The sequence below is a fragment of the Oryctolagus cuniculus genome, chromosome 9, assembly GCF_051225735.1.
Source record: "Oryctolagus cuniculus isolate XC-2025 breed Fujian yellow rabbit chromosome 9, ASM5122573v1, whole genome shotgun sequence".
NCBI classification, from domain to species: Eukaryota; Metazoa; Chordata; class Mammalia; order Lagomorpha; family Leporidae; genus Oryctolagus; species Oryctolagus cuniculus.
In genome coordinates, this window is record NC_142875.1 from 16,769,151 (window position 1) to 16,783,897 (window position 14,747).

Sequence of the window (14,747 nt, forward strand, 5' to 3'; positions counted from 1 at the left end):
AAATGACCTGCTCTGGGCATGTCACTCAACTTCCTTCCCCATAACACCAGTAATTTTATACAATGGAGACAAAGGAGGATACACGGAACTCAGGGGATTCGCTAGGTCATGTCCTAGTACTCCCATTGCTCAACAATAAAGCTGATGAAAAACTACAGCAATAGGGAAACAAAACAAAACAGAAAAAAAAAAAAAAAAAAAACAAGCAGATCAACTGACTTGGATTCTTCAGGAATGAAAGTTTGCAGGTTACTCCATCAGGTTAAAACACAGGGAAACTGAGATTCTAACAGAAAGCAAGACAAATAAGGAACAGGTAATCTGCTCAGGAAACCACACAGCATATATTAAGGTACACCCTAGCAGGCAGCAGGAGACGGTTCCTAAGTATCTGGGTCTCTGCTACCATGTGGGAGACCTGGATTGAGTTCGTGGCTCCTGGCCCAAACCTGACTACAGAAGACAATTGCGGGAACTGAAACAACGGATGGAAGATGTCTGTCTCTGTCTTCTCTCTCTCTGCCTCTCAAATAAATAAATGTGAATAAATAAACAAGTGAAGTGTTTATATACCAACTATGCACATGCTCCCATATACTTTAAATCATCCCTAGGTTATGTAATACCTAAGGAATTTGCAGTGAGGAATGAAAACAGGCATAGATGGCACATTTTGATTATTTTAAGAGTAATTTCTAAAGTCACAATTTCTAAACTATCAAGTCACAAACACGTACAGTTCACTGAGTAAAATTTACAAGTTTATGAAACATTTCCTCAGTGGGGTGGGTAATCAGATCAACCTACTGAATAGAAGATTGTTCAAGGAGGGAAGAAAGGGGAAGAAAGTTATATATGATATAAACCATTAGTAAAAAAAAAAAAAAAAAAAAAAAAAAAAAAAAAAAAAAGGTGAAATGCTTTCCTTAAGCATCCATGAAAATGTTTAACAGAAAAGGTGTAACGTGGGGATGCCATTCGGTACAGCCATTAAGTTTCTGCTTAGGACATCGATACCTGCATCCACATCGGAGTGGTTGGTTTGAGTCTCAGCTACTGCACTTCTGATCTAGCTTTCTGCTAATGTGCACCCTGGGGAGGTAGCAATGATGGCTCAAGTACTTGGATCCCCGCCACCCATTTAGGACACCCAAAATGGGTTCTGGGATCCTGGCTTCAGCCTGGTCCGTTCTGGTAATTGCAGATATTTGGAGAGATAACCATAGGATGGAAGATTCTCTTCCTCTCCTCCCCTGTCTGCCTTTCATATAAAATGGGGAAAAAAAAAAATAGAACATGGAAAGACTTAAGAATCTACTATGCACTGGAGACTTCAATGTCTTTATTTTATCTTCCTTACCCTAGGAAGTAAACATCTTCCATGCATTCACATAATTAGGGAAAGTGAGATTGAAATAAGTTAACATTTCTGCCCAAGGATTTATAATAACCATTAAAACAAGATCTACTTCCAGAACCTAATTTTCTTTTCACCACAATACAAGATCCTTTTCTGCATGTAAATGCTAAGGGTTCTAGTAGTAAAGCTTTGCTTGCATGTTTCAGTCACTGAACCCATCAGTTAAAGTAACATTTTTTTTCTTTTACAGGCGGAGTGGACAGTGAGAGAGAGAGACAGAGAGAAAGGTCTTCCTTTGCCGTTGGTTCACCCTCCAATGGCCGCCGCGGCCCGCGCGCTGCAGCCGGCGCACCACGCTGACCTGATGGCAGGAGCCAGGAGCCAGGTGCTTTTCCTTTTTAATCATAATCATTTCTAAGCACACAGGCTGAACCTAAAGTCCAGTGGGAGTCAAGAAAGAACTTAGAAAAGTCTTTGAACTGCTAAGTCATGTCATGTCATACCCCAGAGGCTGAGTTAGACATGTCAAACTAAATTTCTCTTGCATATGGTATTAAAAAGGTATCCAGGGGCCAGCGCTGTGGCAAAGTGGGTAAAGCCATTGCCTACAGTACAGGCATCCTATATGGGTGCCAGTTAGAGTCCTGGCTGCTCCACTTCCAATCCAGCTCTCTGTTATGGCCTGCACCCGCATGGGAGACCCAGAAGAAGCTCCTGGCTCCTGGCTTTGGATCGGAGCAGCTCCAGCCATTGAAGCCAATTGGGGAGTGAATCAGTGGATGGAAGACCTCCCTCCCTCCCTCCCTCTCTCTCTGCCTCTCCTATTTCTGTGTAACTCTGAATTCCAAATAAATAAATAAAAATAAAAAAGGTATCCAGCATTTCTCTATCCTTTAAAAAAATATTTTCAAAATAAAATTATAATTTTTATTTGAGAGGTAGAATTATAGATAGCAAAAGGGAGAGACAGAGAGAAAGGTCGTTATCCACTGGTTCATTCCCCAAATGCCCACAACAGCCGCAGCTGGGCCAATCTGAAGCCAAGAGTCAGGAGCTTCTTCTGGGTCTCCCACGGGGTGCAGGAGCCCAAGGACTTGGGCCATCTTCTGCTTTCCCAGGCCATAGCAGACAGCTGGATCGAAGAGGTGCAGCCAAGACTAGAACCAGCAACCATATGGGATACCAGTGCCACAGGCGGAGGATTAACCTACTGTGCCATGGTGCTGGCCCCTATAATCTTTATGTTACAATTTATCCGCTGTAGTTTTCATTGAACTATACAAGGAAACATCACTTCCTCTATGAAAATCCCCATGGTCTATCCAAATCATCCAGAGAGAATTATTATTTTGGCAGACTGTGATCACATTTCGAAAACAAAACGTTCCAGTTTAAAAGCTGGTTGTAAAGACTCTTTTTCCCCCATAAGAGAAGTAATGCCTCCTAACTGGGATGTTCCCGACTCTCACCTTCCTCCAAATTCATCTACTATGCCGCTGCCAGACCAGTCTTTCTAAAAAGTATTCTGACCAAAAATTCTGCACTATTTGCATATCACTGGCTAGATTCAATCTGAATCCCTTTAGGTCTAAAGCAAATAACAAGCCGGCTCAATAGGCTAATCCTCCACCTAGAGGCACTGGGTTCTAGTCCCGGTCGGGGCGCCGGATTCTGTCCCGGTTGCCCCTCTTCCAGGCCAGCTCTCTGCTGTGGCCCGGGAAGGCAGTGGAGGATGGCCCAAGTGCTTGGGCCCTGCACCCCATGGGAGACCAGGAGAAACACCTGGCTCCTGCCTTCGGATCAGCGCAGTGCGCCGGCCGCAGCGCGCCAGCCGCAGCGCGCCAGCCGTGGCGGCCATTGGGGGGTGAACCAACAGAAAAAGGAAGACCTTTCTCTCTGTCTCTCTCTCTCTCTCACTGTGCACTCTGCCTGTCAAAAAAATAAAAAAATTAAAAAATTTACAAAAAGCTAACAACACCCTTCAGTAGCAGGCTCAATTATCTACCATTGCCCTACTTATCACTTTATAGCCACATAACAAAATGGGCTGACTCTACTTCCCTTAACATACTATGTCATACCTCACACCCCTTTACATTTGTTTCAAGAAACATCCTTCCTTACCTGCCCACCTAGAAAACTCCAAATCATCCATAAAGATGCTGCCCTCAAATGCTAGCTCCCTTGTGAAGCCTTACTTTACTTCAGAGTGTATGTGTGAGTGTGTGTGTATATATGTGGTGGGGGGGGCTAGCAGGGAAGCTCCTTCTATGGGTTCTGCTTCCTTTGCATTCCCCAGTCACAATTACATGCCATCGCTTTGCAAAACCCCTATCTCAAGACATTAGCATTTGCAGTTTGCCTGTCTCTCACAAATCTGATCTAAGAGCTAAGAGCAGAACTGCCATTTCTTCTATATATCACCTAGACAATACTTTGCTTAATATCTGTTGAATGAATTTCTCTTACTTAAATGTATTATGATTCAAAATATAATCTAAGATACCTAACAAAAATTATCAAATAAAACTGAGATGATCAACAATTCATAGACACTAACATCTGAATTCATAGATTATTGGCTTTTTTTTTTGCAATATATCAACTCTATTTTGAGCCACAGATCAACTGTTTTCCTTTGCCACATGGTCTATAAAAAAAAAAAAAAAGAAAATAATGCTCAAAGATTTATTATTTACTTGAAAGGCATAGTTCCAGAGAGGCAGAGAGAAAGGTCTTCCTTCTACTGGTTCACTCCCCAAATGGCCACAATAGCCACAGCTGGGCCAATCTGAAGCCAGGAGTCAGGAGCCTCCTCTAAGTCTCCCAGGCAGGTGCAGGGGTCCAAAGACTTGGGTCATCCTTTACTGCTTTCCCAGGACATAGCAGAGAGCTGGACCAAAAGTGGAGCAGCTGGGACTCAAACCGGCGCCCATATGGGATGTCAGCACTGCAGGGCTTTAAAGCCCACTACACCAGTGCTGGCGCCGAGCATTATTTTCTAAGAGATAATACAACCAAACATCATGCCACTTCCTAATCAGTATTAAGTAACAGATTTCTCCATAGACAAGTATCAATCATAGGTCAGTAAAATAAACAGGAAGGGCAGAGTGTCGCTCCCCCTCTTCGTGGAGGAACGACACCAAGCCCTGCCTAGGCTTCATATCCGAGTCACGGCACCATTATGTCGCTCCCCCTCTTCATGGAGGAACGACACAGGACCCTGCGCTGTTCTTTCTGTCTGCTCGGCCCTCCCCGGGTTTGCTGCTGGTTCTTCCCGGGTTGGCTACTATCCCTTCCACCTCCGTGGAAGGGCAGTTCCCCCTGGCCACATTCCCCACTTCCGCAGGGGAGCGGCACACCGCCGGCCGGCTTTCTCGGGGGCTGCACGGGTTCCCTTAGATGTTCCCCATAGATGTTCCTGGTGCATGCCGTCTCTCTCCTCCTTTATAGTCCTCCTCCGCCAATCCTAACTCGGCTGCCCACACGCTGAGTACGCTGCTCTCCAATCAGGAGCAAGTCCTACAGTTAATTGGTTGAACTGGAGGCAGCTGTGCGGAAGCTGTTTACTTCTCTCCCAGCGCCATATTGTGGGAGAGCAGATGCATAGAACAAGTCTTAATTCCAGTAACTCAGTCTAGTCCGGTTTGCTCCCCACAGCAGAGAAAAAGGTGGAATTCTCAACTACATTTTCCCTTGAGGTCAGTATTAAGATCTATTCTAAAATTCTGAGATATATAAAAAAGAATGTGAAGAAATTTAAGGTGAAGAGTTAAACATATGATGTGGAGACACTCAGAATCAAACCAGATAGCTAGCCCGGGAGTGGTTATTCAGGTGGGAACACTTAAATTATGAAGAATGAGGAAAACCCTAAGATCCAAGCTAGGTGGAGTAGTGGCTGAAGAAACCTCAAGGGAAAACACAATAAGACAATTCCCTTCTTAGCAATTCCATAGTCAAGCAAGAAACAATGATTAACAAAACTTTCAATAAAAACACACTGAGCTATAGACCTTAGGCGTTATAAGCACCTCTCTCCAATTACCCTGACCTAAAAGTTAGTTTCATCCCCACAGCCAGACTGAAACAAAAAGCTGATTAATTATATAATACATTTGAACTATGTCTGTAACAAAATCTTCTCAAGTGAACCAGAAAAGAGGCACAGGCAATATAAGCAAAAATAGACAAATGAGATTACATCAAGCTGAGAAGCTTCTACACTGTAAAAGAAACATGCAACAAAGTGAAGAGGCAACTGACAGAATGGGAGGAAGTATCCGCAAACTATGCAACTGATAAAGGATTAATATCCAAGATCTATAAAGAGTTCAAGAAATATAACAATGACAAAACAATTCAGTTAAGAAATAGGCAAAGGATATTAACAGAAATTTTTTTCAAAGGATGAAACACAAATGGCTAAGACACATTAAAAAAAAAAAAATGATCGGGGGCCCATGCTGTGGCATAGTAGGTTAAGCATGTGTCTGCGGTGCTGACATCCCATATGGGCATCAGTTAAAGTTCAGCTGCTCCACTTTCAATCCAGCTCCCTGCTGATGGCCTGGAAAAGCAGTAAAAGATGACCCAAGTACTTGGGCCCCTGCACTCGCATGGGAGACCAGGAAGAAGCTCCTGGCTCCTGGTTTCAGATCAGCCCAGCTCTGGCTGTTGTAGCCATTTGGGGAGTGAACCAGTGGATGGAAGACATCTCTCTGCCTCTCTAACTCTCTGCCTTTCAAATAAATAAATGAATCTTAAACAAAAGAATGGAAAAGAATTGTACCTATGAAACACATGACATCTGTTATCTTTATATTAATAAGAACTTTTAAAAATATATTGAAACCATATGTCTGAGTCCATTCAGTTTGCTGTAACAATACCTTGGACTGGGTAATTTATAAGCAGCAGAAATGTATTTCTCACGGTTCTGGACACTATGGTGCCAGAAGATTCAGTGACTGATAAAGGCTCTCAGCTTCACAGATGGTGCCTCACTGCTGCATCTTCACATGACCAATGGCAAGGGAATCTACCAAAGCCCTTGTATAAGGACACTAATCCCATTCACAAGGGTGGAGCCCTTGTGATTTAATCACTTCCAAAAGTACCAGCTTTTTTTAATATTATTATGGTGTTAAGTGCCAATGCATGAATTCTGGGAGAGGAACCAACAGTCAGAACATAGCACCAAGTTTGCTCAATTTCAATGGACATCATCTTTGTTTGAACTGTGTAAGTATAAATATTGTGATGGGGTCCTTGCTAAAAGAATTTCAAATTGAAAAATAAATTTATGCAAAAACCAGCTCAGAGTCAATGTCAGGCAGCCATTTTAAAAGCATTCATTGCTTGTCTACTTCATGTTAAACATTTAAGTACAGAGATAAAGGGTCCCTTCCATAAAGCTTATATTCGAAAGGAACAGTCAAGAAAATAAATGAAGTATTTCAGATCCTGTCGTTTCCTGTAGGAAATACAAGGAGGTGAAGTAAATGTTAATTGAAGCAGAGGGTGATTTGTCAGGAAGGTCTCTCTAAAACATAAAGGCTCATTTGAAAATCTCAGAAAAGATCTTCCCATGTCCCAACAAACCACAATAAACATGCTTAAAAATGGGCTTGACACTTGGAAGTAAAAGAAGCTGATGTAATGAGAGCCTGGTGATGGAGGGGAGAAGCTGGAAACGTAAATAGTATATGCAATGGGAGACCAGGAAGAAGCATCTGGTTCCTGGCTTCTGATCGGCGCAGCACTAGATGTAGCGGCCATTTGAGGAGTGAACCAACAGAAGGAAGACCTTTCTCTGTCTCTGTCTCTCTCTCTGTCTATAACCACCTGTCAAATTTGAAAAAAAAAAATAGTATATGCAAGATATGTAACATTTTGCAGTACTACAGAAGTAATGTGCTAGGGAAAGAACAGAAGAAACAAGGAGGCTACCAACAAACTTTAAAATTCTGTATCATCATCAACAAATGACAGTAGAAGGCGGTTTAAGGTGAAAATAGGGTACTCAAAAAGTTCATGGAAATGTCTGTTATAAAAAAAGACAGAAAACAAAAACACATAGGGCTAGTGCTATGACACAGCAGGTAAAGCCACGGCATGAAAAACTGGCATCCCATACAGGCATTCATTTTTGTCCTGGCTGCTCCACTTCCAATCCAGCTCTCTGCTATGGCCTGGGAAAGCAGTAGAGGATGGCCCAAATGCTTGGGCCCCTGCATGTGCGTGGAAGACCTGGAAGAAGCTCCTGGCTCCTGGTTTTGGATCAGCTCAGCTCTGGCTGTCACAGCCATTTGGGGAGTGAACCAGCAGATGGAAGACCTTTCTCTTTCACTCTCTTTCTCTAACTCTACCTCTACCTCTCAAATAAGTAAATAAATCTTTTAAAAAAAAAATGGAGTTCAAAATTTTTTGCACCAAAACCAACTAACCTTCTAAATCCATTGTTCTATATATGATTTGTAGGCTGATACAATGATTCAATAAAGAAAAAAGCAGTAACACAGGTCTGAATATCCCCCAAAACTCACATGCTGAAATAAAATCCCATTGTGGTCACATTAAGAGCAGGATCCTTCTAGGAAGTGATCACTCATGAGTTCTCAGGATTAGCACCTTATGAAGAGGCTACAGGCTGGCGCCGTGGCTCACTAGGCTAATCCTCCGCTTTGTGGAGCCAGCACACTGGGTTCTAGTCCCGGTCGGGGCGCCGGATTCTGTCCCAGTTGCCGCTCTTCCAGGCCAGCTCTCTGCTGTGGCCAGGGAGTGCAGTGGAGGATGGCCCAAGTGTTTGGGCCCTGCACCCCATGGGAGACCAGGAAAAGCACCTGGCTCCTGCCTTCGGATCAGCGCGGCACGCCGGCCTCGGCGGCCATTGGAGGGTGAACCAACGGCAAAGGAAGACCTTTCTCTCTCTCTCTCTCTCTCTCTGTCCACTCTGCCTGTCAGAAAAAAAAAAAAAAAAAGGAAAAAAGAAAAGGCTACAGGGGCCAGCACTGTGGCACAACAGGTAAAGCCGCCACCTTCAGTACTGGCATCCCATATGGGCGCCAGTTCGAGTCCTGGCTCTCTGTTATGGCCTGAGAAAGCAGTAGAAGATGGCCCAAGTCCTTGAGCCCCTGCACCTGCATGGGAGACCCAGAAGAAGCTCCTGGCTCTGGCTTTGGATTGGCGCAGCTCCAACCGTTGCAGCCAATTGGGAAGTGAACCAGCAGATGGAAGACCTCTCTCTCTCTCTGCCTCTCCTTCTCTCTCCGTGCAACTCTGACTTTCAAGTAAATAAATAAATCTTAAAAAAAAAAAGAAAAGAAAAAGAAAAGGCTACAGGGAACAAGGTATTCTTTTTAGCCCTTTATGCCCTTCTACCTTCTGCCATTTCAGCCATGGCATTCTCACCTTCTGTCACATGAAGACTCACAAGAAGGCCGTCATTCAACATCAAGTGCACCAGCACCTTGATCACCTTGATCAAAGAATTCCCAGCTGGCCGGCGCCGCGGCTCACTAGGCTAATCCTCTGCCTGCAGCGACGGCACCCCGGGTTCTAGTCCTGGTTGGGGCACCGGTTCTGTCCCGGTTGCTCCTCTTCCAGTCCAGCCCTCTGCTGTGGCCCAGGAAGGCAGTGGAAATGGCCCAAGTGCTTGGCCCCTGCACCCGCACAGGAGACCAGGAGGACGCACCTGGCTCCTGGCTTCGGATCGGCACAGCGCGCCAGCCGTAGTGGCCATTTGGGGGGTGAACCAACGGAAGGAAGACCTTTCTCCTCTCTGTCTCACTGTCTAACTCTGCCTGAAAAACACACACACACACACACACACACACACAAAAATTCCCAGCTTCTGGAACTATGAGAAATTTATGTTGTTTATAAATTACCATTTTGTGGTATTCTGTTAAAGCAGCACAAAGACACAAGTTTAGAGGCAAAATTTTCAGGAGAGAAAATAGAGCTAGAGATGTTTCATGTACTTCAGTAAAAGAAAAGGTAGTGCAGTAAATATGGATGTGGACAGCACTTTTCAGCTCTGAAGAACAAAAAACCAGCCAAGCTGGATTTAATCAGTGTTAGGATACTCCAGGCACACAAAAACCAAAGAATACAGGGGTAAGAAAAGTAAATGATGTTTGCAATGAAGTGACTATGATGATACACCATTTAATCTAATCTAAGAAAGGAGAGAAAAAGGACATGGATGCTTCACAAATCCATGTCTCATATTACCAATTGGTCTAAAAAGGCAAAGGCAAAAGCCATGAGTTTTACACTATGTTTACCTCTCCAAAAGATACAAGGTAAACCTTTGCTGACTGATTAAACAAGCCACTCCCATATTCCAGAACTCCAAATGCAACAAATGCAACTTTCAAGAGGTATGGAAAGATAAATAAATTTATGTTTGAGTTTTTGAGAACAGGTGACTATGTTCCCATGACGTAACTGTTCAAAATTAATCAAAGAAAGAACATGGTGATAGACATTAAACTTAACCACAATTAATTAGTTTCATACAGGAAAATAAAGCCTAATTACTACAAGGTACTCCATCTCAGAACTTCCCCTATCTCACAGAATGAAAATTACTGCATTTCCAGGTACTCTCAAAAAATGAAACTACTCCAATTAACAGGTACTACTGATACTACTATCTTATTAAAGAATTTAAAGTAATTCTAGAAGTTATCTGTATAGTTTAAATAAATTAAATTCATTCATATTTGCTACTTTATTTAGTCTTTATGTCAAGAAATTTTACAGAAGACAAAGCATGCCTATTTTAGTAAGTTAGGTTGAAATAAAAATCATGATTTTAATCCATATAAATTTTCAACTATTCTTTTCCCTGTGGCCAAATTATATGACATATTCAACTCAGTTCAGTGAAATAAAAGAAAAATTGAGGGGCCTGCATTGTGGAAGACCTTTCTGTCTCTCCTTCTGTCTACCTCTCAAATAAAATCTTTAAAAAAAAAAAAAAGTCCAGACAAGGAAGAAAAAGATATAAAACTATGATAAAAGAAAAAGTTTGGTTCCCAGGCTGTGTTCCTACTTAAATCACTAAATAGAACAAATCATAACAAATAATCAAAATAACTCCTATACCTGTAGCAAGAGCATTCTAACATACATACTGCTAAAGTTTTCTTTCTACTCCAAAAATCCTATTTCTAACCTAGTGCTCTGGACTTCCCTTTCAAAGGCCTTTAAGTAGATGCTAGGCACCAGCTTCTCAACTTACAACCTTAAGGTTTTCCTTCTTTGGATTAGTTAATAGAAAAGTTCAAAAGAAAACAAAAGACAAATATTTTAAAATCAGAGAAAACTAGGCCATCTAAGCTAATTATTGGTAACATTCTTAACCATATGCAACTCTTTCTTTCAAACTCGCTCTTCTCACACCCCATTCTACTTTATTTCTTCTGCCACCAATACCCGGCCTAGCATGCGCACCCTCGGACCAGGATGCCTCCCTGAAAACTAGAAGGTCTGTGAATCCAGACACAGAACATATTTGGAAGACAGGAACTTTGCTAATTCAAAGCAAAGCATCTTAAATCCCCAACACAAAATCTAGTGTTTAATATAAATAGAAAACTAAATTAACTTCTCCATATAGCTTATTATACCAGTAGTCCTCAACATGTGGTCCCCTGGAATCTTAATTAAATTTTACTTTAAAGGCAGAGAGAGAGATCTCTCCCATCCACTGGCTCACTTCCCAAATGCCTGCAATAACCCAGCTGGGCCAGACTGAAGCCAGGACTCAAGTACTTGGGCCACAGGTGGGAGGCACCCAAGCACCTGGGCAACCACCTGCTACCTTGGTTATTTTTTTTAGAAAAAAATTTTCAGGCACCACCAAGACCTACTGAATCAAATTCTGGAAGTGGGACCCAGCACTATGCTTTTAAATGTCCTCCATGTGAGATTCTGGTGCATACTTAAGTTTGAGAACCACTGTAGTAAACCTGCCAGAAAAATCCCCTTCCTGTTAATCACTGTCAGAGGGTAACAACCGGAAAAAAAAAAGCAAAACAAAAAAAAACTAGTTCTCAGTTACCAAATGCTTAGACCCACAAGTGTTGTAAACAACTTCTGTCTCCAATGTGCACACAAGATGAGCCTTCATCAAGCTGTAGGATCCTCAGCTCCCCCATTAGTAAAGGAGGAATAGCACCACATATGGCTATGGGTAAGTGGCTTACAGACAGGCTCCTTTCTTTTCTTCATCACAAGTACTCGGGCCCTGCTACTTTACACAAGCAATGCTCCTAAGAAAGGAATACTCTGAGAAATGTCACCAACACCTTACAGTAAACCTAATGAAGTTCTCCTAAGGAAAACACCACAAGAGGGAAATGAAGTGTTGAGAGTCTTATAGAATCATAAACAGAACAACAATTTTTAAAAGGTGATCTATAAGCTAGTGGGAAAAAAAATGAAAATTATAGAAAAGTGCACCACTGTGACTTAAACTTTTTTTAAAAATGACATTAAGCAGAGCACAAGCAACTTTCTCTTCAGTGTTCAAACCAAATCATTAATGCTATCACTACAGAATAAATACTACAGAAGGGGGAAAAGGGAGATTAAGAATTAGAAGATGCCAGGGAATAAAATATATGAGCCACATTAATGTGACTAGATATTCTGGGGTGGGGGGCAGCCAAGCTGTCAAACTCTTGGTCCCAGTGCTGTCACACTACATCTGTTGAACTGGAATTCAAAAACTATATGGTCAATGGTGAACCAAAAAGAAAAACAAAAAGCCACTGTGCTGAATACGACCTAAAAAGAGGAGAGTATTATTCTTAGCAAATAACAGGCAAAAGAGGGTGGGCATTGTGGCACAGCGGGTTAAGGCATTGTTTGTGTGTGTCACCAGCATCCCATATCAAAGAGTGTTAGTTCAAGTCTTGGCTGCTCTGCTTCCAAGTCCAGCTTCCTGCTAATGCACTTGGGAAAGCAGCAGAAAAGGGCCCAAGTACTTGGGACCCTGCTACTCATGTGGAAGAGCACAACAGAGTTCAGGCTCCTGCACTGGGCCTAGCCCAGCCCTGGCTGTTGTAGCCATTTGGGAAGGGAACCAGCAGAAGGAAGATCTCTCTCTCCATCTATCTATCTCTCTCTCTCTCTCTCTCTCTCTCTCCATCATTCTGCTTTTCAAATAAATAAATCTTTTTAAAAACAAAAGAGTTCAACATTTGGAGAGGATTTTACCGTCAATAACTTTTTTTTTTTTTTTTGACAGTCAGAGTTAGAGAGAGAGAGACAGAGAGAGAGAGAGAGAAAGGGCTTCCTTCTGTTAGTTCACCCCCCCAAAACGGCCGGAGCTGCGCGGAGCCGAAGCCAGGAGCCAGGTGCTTCTTCCTCATCTCCCAAGCGGTTGCAAGGCCCAAGCACCTGGGCCATCCTCCACTGCACTCCCGGGCCACAGCAGAGAGCTGGACTGGAAGAGGGGAAACCGAGACAGAACCGGCGCCCCAAATGCGACTAGAACCCGGGGTGCCGGCGCAGGATTAGCCTAGTGCACCCCGGCGCCGGCCCCTACCATCAACAATTTCTAACTTTGTTTCCTCACTCCCTGTGAATGGAATATTCGAGTGTTTAATTTGACCTCCTTGCCAAGGAGCCCTTTTTATGGGGATGAAAATAGATCAGTGCACGTGACCAATATGTCATTATACTCGAATATTTCACACAGCAACCAAGACGGGAGCATTGGTCCAACTGGCACAGGCGACTTTAACTCTGCCTCCTCTCCACTTCGGCTGTTCCGTGGGAGAGGCCAACACTCCAGACTACAGGACCCAAGTGAAACGTAAGCTCTCCTAAGTTTGTGAGGGGCCCTTTCTCAGAGAACTCAGAAAAGCAAGGCGAACCTAAGTGGCATGACACCACGTCGGGAGTTGCAAGACGACAAACCCAGCGCGCTGCCCCCCGGGAGCCCCAAGCCAACCCTAGCTCTAAATGCACCAGCTTAAGGACCACCACGAGCGACGCAGCCTACGGAAGAGGGATGGTCACTCTGTTCATTAAACAGCCAACGCCGCCCCACTCCACTTCCACCCACCCACCGCCGCCCCGAACTCCACGGCAAAGAAACCACCCCCTTTTTGGCCACTTCCACCACCTCCTGCAGGCCCTCCTGACCCACGGCATCCCCGGGCGCCAACCAGGGTCCCAGGAGACCTTGGGGGACCCGCCGGCTGCCCCAGCCTCGGCGTCCCGGTCGCCGCCCGGGAAGCGCCACGGCCGCCCCCTCGGACCCCGCTCCTCACCCCAAACTCGCTGTTCCGGCCCCGCGGCCCGCCGGTCCCCTCACCTCTTCCACAGACAAACCCGGAACCGGGCTCCGGCCCCCGCCCAGCCGCGGGCTCAGGCCCAGGCCCGGCCGTGGTCGCCCTCGCCCCACTGCCCGAGCCACCCCAACACTCGCGCCCCGAGTGTAGACGAGGAGGTGCAGTGGGGCCCGGCCCCGGAGTCCACTCCTTCCGCCACGGCAGGGCTGGACTCACCTTCGTACTGCAGGTCCACCAGGACCAGCAGGAAGGGGAACACTGAGCCCAGCCGGCTGGTCACTGAGCCGGGGGCCACCATGTCCGAGGACGCCGAAGGGTGCCGGGCCCAGCAGCCCGCGCCGGCGCTCAAGCTTCCGCGGCGCCCGCCCGCCCGCCGTGCGTTCTCGCTCAGGCCTAAGAGGCTGCTGGCGCCAGCCGAGGCAGGCAGCGGTGGGCGGGGCCGTGCCGACGCTACGCCCCGCGGCGACGCCGCCGTCCAATCGCCTTCTTCCTGGCCGCTTTCCTACTGGGCTCGCCTGGGTCGTGGTTCGCGCTGATAGGCTGCGGAGGCCCCCGCCCCGCCCCGTTTCTGATAGGATAACGTGGAAGCTCGAGAGGAGGCTGCGTCCGTCGGTCGTGGAGCTGTCAGCGAGCCCCAAACCGCCGCGGCCGGCGGGAGGGAGGCGGCGGGAGAGTCCTTGAGGCGGCCGCCGAGTCCGCATGCGCAGGCCGCGGAAGCCTTCTGGGGCCGGCCGGTGAGGAGGGCGACGGGAGCGGTTCCGAGGTCCTCCGGTGTGGTGTTTGGACAGGAAGGTGCGGCCGCCGCGTCCGGAATGGGAAGGCCGGACACCCCCAGGAAGTGGGGAGGGGATAAACGCCATCTCCCACCTGGCGTTCCGGAACAAATACTGACTGAAGAGCAGGCCAGAAACGGTCAGAGGCGCGGCTCGGCCCAGTGGGTGACCTAATGGCATTTCAGGGACAACCGCAGTGAGCCACGGCAGGTAAGTCACAGTGGCTTGGAAACTGGGGAGCCCCCCCGCCCCCAGCCACTCGCAATGTCCAGCAAACCAGTGTCCAGGAAAACA

At 45.7% G+C, this 14,747-nt stretch overlaps 1 protein-coding gene across 2 annotated transcripts in view; it reads right to left on the reverse strand.

The window, feature by feature from the left end:
- Positions 1-14,069, reverse strand: part of DNAJC3 (DnaJ heat shock protein family (Hsp40) member C3) — an 86,721-nt gene extending 72,652 nt beyond the window's left edge. For both annotated transcript variants that reach the window (XM_089303502.1, XM_008260109.5), the window contains exon 1: positions 13,897-14,069. Coding sequence is in view for 1 of the 2 variants with exons in the window: in XM_008260109.5 (XP_008258331.4) it covers positions 13,897-13,978 (82 nt within the window). In the remaining variant the exon portion in view is untranslated. The remainder of the gene's footprint in view (positions 1-13,896) is intronic.
- Between the last annotated feature and the right edge of the window lie 678 nt (positions 14,070-14,747).